At 43.0% G+C, this 11,083-nt stretch overlaps 1 protein-coding gene across 3 annotated transcripts in view; it reads right to left on the reverse strand.

Moving 5' to 3' along the window:
* Positions 1 to 913: 913 nt before the first annotated feature.
* Positions 914 to 11,083, reverse strand: part of Vps35l (VPS35 endosomal protein sorting factor like) — a 111,694-nt gene continuing 101,524 nt past the window's right edge. For 2 of the 3 annotated variants that reach the window (XM_027410169.2, XM_027410171.2), the window contains 2 exons: positions 1,746 to 1,892; positions 914 to 1,185 (listed from right to left, as the gene is read on the reverse strand). In XM_027410169.2, the coding sequence (XP_027265970.2) occupies positions 1,087 to 1,185; positions 1,746 to 1,892 (246 nt within the window). In that variant the 3' untranslated portion in view covers positions 914 to 1,086. The other variant, XM_027410170.2, reaches the window with a different exon arrangement.

An 11,083-nucleotide genomic window follows, 5' to 3' on the forward strand; every position in this document is an offset into this window, starting at 1 on the left:
GCTAGCCTGGAGCACAGCTGAGCCAAAGCTTGGATGCATTTTCCCAGGCTGGAGGTTCCAGGTTGTAAATTAGCAGCAGTGCTGCTGGCCAATGACAGTGAAGTGCAGCCCAAAGCCACCAGCCATCAAGGGCAGCCATAAACTCATTGAGAAACACTGCTATAGTGCCCAGCAGTGTGTGGGTCTGCACATGCTCTCCAGGAGGAGCCAGAGTAATCAGCTATCACCTGGAGCACAGTTGGGTCTGTCAGGACATTTGCTCAGTTACAGGAAAGGCACTGCAGAGTCAGGCTGGCCTCAAACTCATGGCACTCTTCACCTCTGAAGTGCTGGGATTACCGGTGGACACCCCATGTCTGACTAGTTAGAGGACATTTCTACTGAGACTACAAGGAGCACCAAATGTGAGCTTACTTTCTCCTGTAGTCAGAAAGGAGTTAACTGGCAATCTGACATTTATTAGTCCTCCAAGGTGTTATGTAGAACCCTGTCTCTAACCTAAAGGTGTGATGTACAACTGGGGGCTGCTTTCAGCAAGTTGAAATGCCCTCCAGAAAAGAGGGATTTTGGGGGGGGGGCTACCAGCTCACAAATAACAACAAGGAGACTTACTGTTATGAAAGTTTGGTCTGAGCCTAGGCTTTCCCCAACTAGCTCTTATAACTTAAATTAACCCATTTATATTAATCTAACATTGTGTCATTATCTTTCTCTGTACTGCCCATCCTTCTGTGCTTGGCTGGTGACTCCACCTTTCTTCTTCCCAGAGTCCTCTCTGTCCCCAAAAGTCCTGCCTAACCTTTTCCTGCCTAGCTATTGGCCATTTGGCTCTTTATTACACCATCACAGCAATACATCTTCACACAGTATACAAATATCCCACAATGTGCAAACATGCGCTAAGACACTGCTATATGAAGAACAAGAATGGGTTTTAATGATCACAATTCCCCTTCTGCTGTCAGAACAGTCAGAAGGCAAAAGCTTTAAATCAACCTGTATAAAAGTAAAAATAACAAAAACTAAATTCCAGGAGGAGTTAATGGCAGCCAGGACAGTGGCACTGGGGCCCCCAAGGGCAAGTACTCAGGTCCTGGTTTGCAGAGGGAGCCTCAGGGCCAGCTCTGTCAGATGATTCATGTCAGGTTGTTTGCTGCGCTTCTTGATGTAGTCCAGAGTCTTCACCTAGAAAAAAGAGTTCCATCTTGTATTTGGCTTCACGGCTCTGACCTGGGGGCCAAAGCCTCTTCTGAACTGGCCCTAAATGAGGTTACCGTGCCTCGCTGAAAATGGGGTGTCTTCTGAGGGATGATGGAAGAAGGAAAATGTTAAAATTGTAACTTCTTCTAAAATCAGACTCAGGGATCTGGGGACAGCTCAGTTGGCAGAGTGCTTACATGCACAAGTCCTAGATTTGCTCCCCAGCACCACAAAAACTAGAAGCAGAAGAGGAAGATTGGAAGTTCAAGGTCCTCTTTGGCCATATAGCAAGTTTAAGGATAGCCTGAGCTACCTAACAGTTGGTCTCAGAGGAAAAGAATCAAGATTTGGCTGTGGCCAGGAGTAGGTGACATTTTCAAGCAAGTACTTTCTACGAGAGAAGTGACGGGATGCTGTCTAGTACTAGAGAGTCACCCCAAGAATGGGTCTGGCACCCATCTCAGGGGTGACAGGGCAGTACGTGGCATTGCTGATGCTGTGTCAAGGTCAGTACCTCTCTGGCTGGCAAGGGCCCTGATGCTTACCATGGTCCTTGTGTCTGCACAGCCATGCCTCTGTGCCAGGTGCCACAGGTTGACAGAGAGTTGGTTCAGCTTGTTGTTACGAAGGTCCCCATGGGCTAGAATGCTATTGAAGAAGGAGAGGCCCAGAGAGCTCTGGCGCTTCAGGGCCTGGAAGAGAGAAAGGAGGATATGACTTTGCTCTGGCACATTGGATGGGCTCAGTGTAGATACTCTTGGTAGAGTGGTCAAGAAATGCCAACTTTGCCATATGTTTGCTGAGCCCACCCTGCACCTGTAAAATAACAGTGAGATCCACAACACATGGAGTGAATGAGGACAGGGGCACCATAAGCTCTGAGCTCTGCTGCCACCAGGCTGACAACTGAAGTCTGACAGCAGTGAGAAGGCTGTGCTTCAAGTATAAGTCAGGCTAGTCAGTCAGGCTTCCCATGGCTTTCAGCTGTGGCTCAAGCTCCTGAAAGCTGTGGTTACTATTGCTAATCTTAACCGACTGAGCTCCTGAATTGGGGCTCAGATCTGGCCTTTACAAGAAGCACCTACTGCAAGGCATGGTGTCCATGCCTAATCCCAGCTCTTAGCAGGTAGAGGCAGAAGGACCAGTTCAGAGTCATCTCCGGCTCCCTAGGATGTTTGAGGTCAGACTGAGCTATGAGACCCTGTCTCCAAAAAGAAAAAGAATAAGAAAAAGAAAAGAAGAAAGAACTTCCTAACCCTGTAATACCAGGCCTTTCAGGAATCTTGCTTAGTTGGATGGTCTGTGAGGCACCTCACCAAAGAAACATTTAGCCACATGTGACCAGCTTTGAATGGCAGAGACAATGGGGAAACAACACAGAATACCACATCTACAGGGGGGTACCTGCTGTTTGGAAACCCATGGAACCAGTTGTCACTGGATGCTAGCCACTGCCACGTAGAGCTCTGAGGGCCCAGGGCCTTTGCTGCAAAAACCTCGCAGTCCTACCAAACAGTGCAGGCCATGTGTGCCTGTTCTACCCCACAGCAGCTAAAGGGTATTGAATACTCAGTGTATGCTAGCACCTTTGCTCTACACTTCCCATCTCTGTGGCAGGCACATTCACAACCTATGCTGGGTAGGTAGCCTTCTAGAACTTTTCTGATATACCATCCTCTGGTTACTTGTACAGTAATGCAGGTACTGATGAAAAGGGATATTGCAGATGGAAATGAGGTGTCTGGATAGGCCCAATCTGATGATGGAGCCTTCAAAGGCAGAGTCAGAGACAAGCAGGAAAAGATGGTAAAGAAAGGCCAACAAGGCTGGGCTGAGGACACATTAGTAATGAGCACAAGGTCCTCAGTTGGATCCCCAGCACCCATATTAAAACGTATGTGGTGGCACACACTCCAGCAGGAAGACAGGAGGATACTGGCAAGTCCCAGGTCAAAGAAGATCCCCAACCTCAAAAGATATGTGTACAGCTCCTGAAGTATAACACCCAATAGCTGGGCATGGTGATGCACACCTTTAATCCCAGCACTTGAAAGGCAGGTGGGATCTCTGTGGGCTCAAGGCCAGCCTGGTCTATAAAGCAAGTTCCAGGACAGCCACACTACACAGAGAAACCCTGTCTCAAAAAAAAAAAAAAAAAAAAAGGCAAAACCACACCCAAATTTGACCTCTGGCCTCATATGCATATGTACCCACATGAACATGCATATACATGTACATATAGAGGGGGAAAGTAAGGCAAGGCAGAAAGGGAGGTCAGACAAATTTAAAGCAAAAAAACTTGACCCTCTTGACGTTCAAGATAGAAAAAGGGAACCAGGCTGCTCAGAGTCATCTGACACCTACCTGCGACCTACGCACCAGACCGAGTTCGGCCTCCAACTGCCAGCCCAGCGGGACCTGGCACGCCCGAACACTGCTAACGCCTGGGTAACAGTGACACCTCTATCCACGAGAAGAGGACTAACATCACAGTATTGGATCTGTTTGCATCTACCAGAAGAGAACCCTGGTCCCACACCCACCAGGAGAGCAAGAAAAGCCTGCTACACCCACCAGAAGAAAGGATGAGAAGAGGACAAGGTAAAAGCACATCCAACAACAGAAAACCCAATATGACACCACCGGAGACTAGGATCCATACACCAGCAAGACATGAACATCATGATGCAGATGAACCAGAAGAGAATGACCTTAAAAGCATCTTCAGAAAAATGACAGAGGACCTGAAAGAGGACATGAGAAAATCCCTTAAAGAAATGGAAGAAAAAACTAACCAAAAAATACAAGATATCAATAAATCTCTCAAGGAAACAGTTCAAGACCTAAAATCTAAAATAGAGACAATAAAGAAACCACAATATGAGGGAATGCTGGAAATAGAAAAGCTGGATAAATGATCAGGAAATACAGATGTAAGCATAACCAACAGAATACAAGAAAAGAGAGAATCTCAGGAGTTGAAGACACACTAGTGGAAATAGATTCATCAACTAAAGAAAATCTTAAGTCCAACAAATCCCTATCACAAAATATCCAGGAAATAAGGGATACCGTGAAAAGACCAAACCTAAGAATAATAGGTATAGAAGAAGGTGAAGAAATCCACCTCAAAGGGGCAGAAAACATATTCAACAAAATTATAGAAGAAAACTTTCCCAACCTAAAGAAAAACATGCCAATGAAAATACAAGAAGCCTACAGAACACCAAATAGACTCAACCAAAAGAAAAAAAAAAAAAGGTCTCCTCACCGCATATTAATCAAAACACCAAACATACAGAACAAAGAGAAAATATTAAGGGCAGAAAAGGAAAAAGGTCAAGTAACCTATAAAGGCAAACCTATCAGAATCACACATGACTTCTGCATAAACTCTGAAAGCCAGAAGGTCCTGGATAGATATCTTACAAACACTAAGGGAGCATGGATGCCAACCCAGACTACTGTACCCAGCAAAGCTTTCAATCATTATAGATGGAGAAAACAAGATATTCCATGACAAAACCAGATTCAAACAATACATATCCACCAATCCAGCCCTACAGAAAGTTCTGGAAGGAAAACTGCAACCCAAGGAAGTTAACTACAACCAGAAAAACATATGCAATAGATAACCCACTTTACCAACAGCCAAAAGGAAAAAGAGACAGAATCCCACACATAATCTCGCCACCATCGCCAAATCAAAAACAAGAATGAACAATAATCAATGGTCATTAATATCCATCAACATTAATGGTTTTAACTCTCCTATAAAAAAGACACAGATTAGCAGAATGGATAAGAAGACAGAATCCTTCCTTCTGCTGCATACAAGAAACACACCTCAACTTCAAAGACAGACGGTACCTAAGAATTAAAGGTTGGGGAAAGATCTTCCAATCAAATGGACCCAAGAAACAAGCAGGGGTAGCAATCCTAATATCCAACAAATTGGACTTTAAACTAAAATGAGCCAAAAGAGATGAAGGAGGTCACTTCCTACTCATCACAGGAGAAATCCATCAGGATGAAATCTCAATTCTGAACATTTATACCCTAAATACAAAGGCATCCACGTTTGTAAAAGAAACATTACTAAAACTCAAATCACACATAAAATCGCACACACTTTTAGTGGGAGATTTCAACACCCCACTCTCACCGCTGGACAGGAACACCAGACAGAAACTTAATAAAGACACAAAAGAATTAATCGAAGTTATGGCTCAATTGGACTTCACAGATATCTATAGAACATTCCATCCAAATACAAAACAATTTACCTTCTTCTCAGGGCCACATGGAACCTTCTCTAAAAACAACCACAAACTTGGCAACATAGCAAACCTCAACAGGTACAAAAAATTTGAAATAACCCCCCGTGTCTTATCAGACCACCATGCCTTAAAATTAGAATTCAACAACAACACGAACTACAGAAAACCTACAAACTTATGGAAATTAAGTAACACCCAATTGCACAATTCATGGATCCAGGAAGAAATAAAAAAAAGAAATTAAATATTTCCTAGAATTCAATGAGAATGCGGATACAACATACTCAAACCTATGGGATACTTTGAAAGCCATGCTAAGAGGAAAGTTCATAGCGATAAATGCCCACATGAAGAAACAGGAGAATAATCATACTAGAGAATTAACAGCACAACTGAAAGCTTTAGAAAACAAAGAAGCCAAAACACCCTGGAGGAGCAGACGCCAGGAAATAATCAAATTGAGGGCCGAAATCAATAAAATGGAAACTAGGAGAACAATACAAAGAATCAATATAACAAAATGTTGGTTCTTCAAGAAAATCAACAAGATAGACAAACCTTTATCCAAACTTACCTTTATCCAAACTTACCAAACAACAAAGAGTGAACATGTAAATTAATAAAATCAGGAATGAAAAGGGGGACATAAGAACAGACACAGAGGAAATCCAGAGAATCATCAGGTCATACTTTGAAAACCTATATTCCTCAAAATTTGAAAATCTAAAGGAAATGGACAATTTTCTGGACAGATTTCACTTACCAAAATTAAATCAAGAATAGATAAGCAACTTAAATAGACCTATAATCCCTAATGAAATTGAAGCAGTCATTAGAAGTCTCCCAACAAAAAGAGCCCAGGGCCAGATGGTTTCAGTGCTGAATTCTACCAGAAATTCAAAGTACAGCTAATACCAATTCTCCTCAAAGTATTCCACACAATAGAAGCAGAAGGGTCATTACCAAACTCTTTTTATGAGGCTTCAATAACCTTGAGATCCAAGCCACACAACGACACAACTAAGAAAGAGAAATACAGAACAATATTCCTCATGAACATTGATGTAAAAATTCTCAATAAAATATTGGCAAATCGAATCCAAGAACACATCAGAGAAATCATTTATCCCGATCAAGTAGGCTTCATCCCAGGGATGCAGGGATGGTTCAACATACGAAAATCCATCAATGTAATCCACCGTATAAATAGACTGAGGGAAAAAATGCACATGATCATCTCACTAGATGCCGAAAAAGCCTTTGACAAAATCCAACACCCTTACATGATAAAGGTCCTGGAGAAATCAGGGATAACAGGAACATACCTCAACATAATAAAAGCAATATACAGCAAGCCAACAGCCAACATCAAATTAAATGGAGAGAAACTCAATGCAATTCCTCTAAAATCAGGAACAAGACAAGGCTGTCCACTCTCTCCATACCTCTTCAATATTGTCCTTGAAGTTCTAGCTAGAGCAATAAGACAACAAAAGGAGATCAAGGGAATACAAATCGGAAAGGAAGAAGTCAAACTCTCACTATTTGCAGATGATATGATAGTCTACATAAGTGACCCGAAAAACTCTACCAGGGAACTCCTACAGCTGATAAACACCTTCAGCAAAGTGGCAGGATACAAGATTATCTCAAAAAAATCTGTAGCCCTACTATATACGGATGACACATTGGTGGAGAAAGAAACCAGAGAAGCATCACCCTTTACAATTGCCACAAACAACATAAAATACCTTGGAGTAACACTAACCAAAAAAGTGAAAGACCTGTACCATAAGAATTTTGAGTCTCTAAAGAAGCAAAATTAAAGAAAGAAGATACCAGAAAATGGAAAGATCGCCCATGCTCTTGGATAGGCAGGATCAACATAGTCAAAATGGCAATCTTGCCAAAAGCAATCTACAGATTCAATGCAATCCCCATCAAAATCACAACACAATTCTTCACTGACCTTGAAAGAACAATTTTCAACTTTATATGGAGAAACAAAAGACCCAGGATAACCAAAACAACCCTGTACAATAGAGGAACTTCTGGAGGCAGCACCATCCCTAACTTTAAGCTCTATTACAGAGCTATAGTCCTGAAAACAGCTTGGTATTGGCACAAAAATAGACAGGTAGACCAATGGAAGTGAATTGAAAACCCTGATATTAACCCACACACCTATGAACACCTGATTTTTGACAAACAATCCAAATATATACGCTGGAACAAAGAGACCATCTTCAACAAATGGTGCTGGCATAACTGGTTGCAAACATGTAGAAGACTACAGATAGATCCAAACCTTTCGCCCTGCACAAAACTTAAGTCAAAATGGATCAAAGACCTCAACATAAACCCAGCCACACTGAACCTATGAGAAGATAAAGTGGGAAATACCCTTGAATTAATCAGTACAGGAGACCGCTTCCTGAACATAACACCAGTAGCACAGACACTGAGATCAACAATTAATAAATGGGAACTCCTGAAACTGAGAAGCTTCTGTAAGGCAAAGGACACAGTCAGCAAGACAAAATGACAGCCCACAGACTGGGAAAGGATATTCACCAACCCCACATCTGACAGAGGGCTGATCTCCAAAATATACAAAGAACTCAAGAAGCTAGTCTCCAAAACACCAAACAATTCAATTAAAAAATGGGGTACAGAATTAAATAGACAATTCTCAATAGAGGAATCTAAAATTGCTGAAAGACACATAAGAAAGTGTTCAACATCCTTAGCCATCAGGGAAATGCAAATCAAAACAACTCTGAGATACCATCTTACTCCTGTCAGAATGGCTAAAATCAAAAACACCAATGACAGTTTATGCTGGAGAGGATGTGGAGAAAAGAGGAACACTCCTCCACTGCTGGTGGGAGTGTCAACTTGTACAGCCACTTTGGAAATCAATATGGCGACTCCTCTGGAAAATGGGAATGAGTCTACCACAAGATCCAGCAATTTAACTCCTAGGCATATACCCAAAAGAAACACATTCATACAACAAAGACATCTGTTCAATGATGTTCATAGCAGCACTATCTGTAATAACCAGAAACTGGAAGCAGCCTAGATGCCCCTCAACCGAAGAATGGATGGAGAAAATGTGGTTCATTTACACAATAGAGTACTACTCAGCAGAAAAAAAACAATGGAATCTTGAAATTTGCAGGAAAATGGATGGAACTCGAAGAAACCATTCTGAGCGAGGTAACCCAATCACTAAAAGACAAACATGATATGTACTCACCCATAAGTGGATTTTAGACATAGAGTAAGGGATTACCAGCCTACAATCCACACTACCAGAGAAACTAGTAAACAAGTAAGACTCTAAAAGAGACAATCTTTGTCTCCTGGAGAAGGGGAAAGGGTCACCATCCCCTGAGCAAATTGAGAACATGGGAAGAGGGGGGAGGAAGCTACGAGAGTGAGAAGGGAAGAAGAGGAAGGATGCAGAGGTCATGAGGGAGCAGAAAGGTTGAGTCAGGTGTAGATCAGAAGAAAGGATATATGAAAGGTAGAATTTTAGTTGGGGAGGTGGTAGGGGAGGAAGGGAGGAAGAAGTGAACTGGGATTGTTATGTAATTCAATCTTGTTTGTAATTCAAATATATAAAAAATTAAAAACTAAAACAAAAATAAATGAAAATTGCAGACCTAAAAAAAAAAAAAAGAAAGAAAGAAAAGAAAAGAAAAGAAAAAGGAAACCAATGCCCAGGAAAGAGGCAGCTTCCAGAGTCACTTTGTTTGGTCAATAGCCAACAAGGAAATGACCACAGACTACAAATACCCAGATGCAGGTTCTTTCCAATGTCCCCCATGTAGGAGTCAAATCAATTAAGACCTTGACTTTGGCCCCATGGAACAGAGACACCAGCCCAGCCAGCACTGACTTCTGACCCTGCCACATAATCCAACCATATGGGTGGTGTTTGAAGCTGCAGGAAAGTGGTGGCCATTGGTTGACATGGCAGTGGAGTGCAGACATATCCACTCCGCAGGCAAACTACCTAAACTCAGGAGTAGGCTCCAAAGAAAGGCATGAGTTCAGGCTGCCTAATTACAGAACTCACACTCATGCCTGTGGCCTGTTCCATGCTCTGAGTGGCACCATGATGAGGAGGAAGCAGCCGAGCCACTTGAGCAGTGTGGTAGAAGAGCAGGTCTTGCTGTGGCTGCCTCGGCATATGGAAAACAGAGGCACCATGGTAGGAGGAGCCACTGGCACCTCCTGGATGCAACTTGCTGACTGGTCAGCTGTGACCACTTGCTCTAGTTTCATGGGTGTCATTAAGCCAACTCCAATCTGTTACCCTTTGACTTCTGGTGTCTGGGGCAGCAGGACACTTGCTTTCAGCTTCATCAGAGAATTTAGCTTAGAAAATTTAACTTCAAATATGAGAGTCTCCTCTGAGAGAGGTCTTTCAACTGCAATTCACTAACGAGAATGAGGGTTTTAAGCAGTCATACCTCACAGACTCTAATTGGCTCTTCCTCCCTCATAGAATTCCCCAATAACACTTTACTCTAAAACACTCAATTTGGGTTTTCAAGCCACAGCCCAATACAAATGGCATCATTTTGTGTGTCAGGGATGTGAAGGCCTACTAGCAGACACTAAAGACAGAATGGCAACTGTGTTAAGGAAGGTCAGTGGCTCGCACCTCCCTGGGCTCCCTACAGGTTTTTAAGGGGGATGGGGGGAGCTTGAGATCGAGCTCTTTTCCTGTGGGAACTGTCATTTCCAGAAAACTCTAGGGGCCTGGCACAGGTCCCAGATCTCCACACCCAAACACTGTCTCCCAGCTCATGATTAAAACAGAACTCCATCCTTCACATGACCTTACAGGACAGTTCTGGAACCAGGGTAGTTCCCAGAATGAGGACAGGAACCTGACTTTACCTGTGAGCCTGGGTGGCAGCAGGGTGGAGAACTGAAGGGGACATTGTGGAAGTGGAGGACAGCAGGTTCAGTCACACTCAATGTCAGCTCACTATGTGGTCCGTCTATGTCTTCCCCTTCCTCCATCATATTTATTTTATTTACAAGAGTATTTTGCCTATATGTCTTTATGTACACCAGAAGGTGTTGGATCCCTGGAATGGATGGTTGTGAGCTACCACGTGGGTGCTGGAGACCAAACCCAGGTCTTCTAGAAGAGCAACAAGTGTTCTTAACTGCCAAGCCATCTCTCCAGTCTTTTTCTTCCCTTTGAGATAAGGTCTCTTTCTGTGCAGCCCTGGCTGTTCCAAAACTCACTATGTATAGCAGGCTGGCCTTGATCTCACAAGAGATTTACCTGCCTCCCAAGTGCTGGGATTAAAGGCATGCATCACCATACCCAGCAAGCCTCTATTTTTTTTTTTTTGAACACAGTGTCATATAGCCTAGGCTGACTTCAAACTCTCAAAGGATGACCTTGAACTCTTCATTTCTTGCTTCCACCCCCCCCACCCCCCAAATGCTGTGCTGGGATCACAAGTGTCCATGCCACACTGTTTTATGCTACTCTGAGGATTAAACCCTTGTGTGCATGCTAGGCTAGCATTCTGACAAATGAGCTGTATTTCCAGGCCAATGTTTGAGAC

Source organism: Cricetulus griseus, chromosome 3, assembly GCF_003668045.3.
Source record: "Cricetulus griseus strain 17A/GY chromosome 3, alternate assembly CriGri-PICRH-1.0, whole genome shotgun sequence".
Lineage (NCBI taxonomy): Eukaryota > Metazoa > Chordata > Mammalia > Rodentia > Cricetidae > Cricetulus > Cricetulus griseus.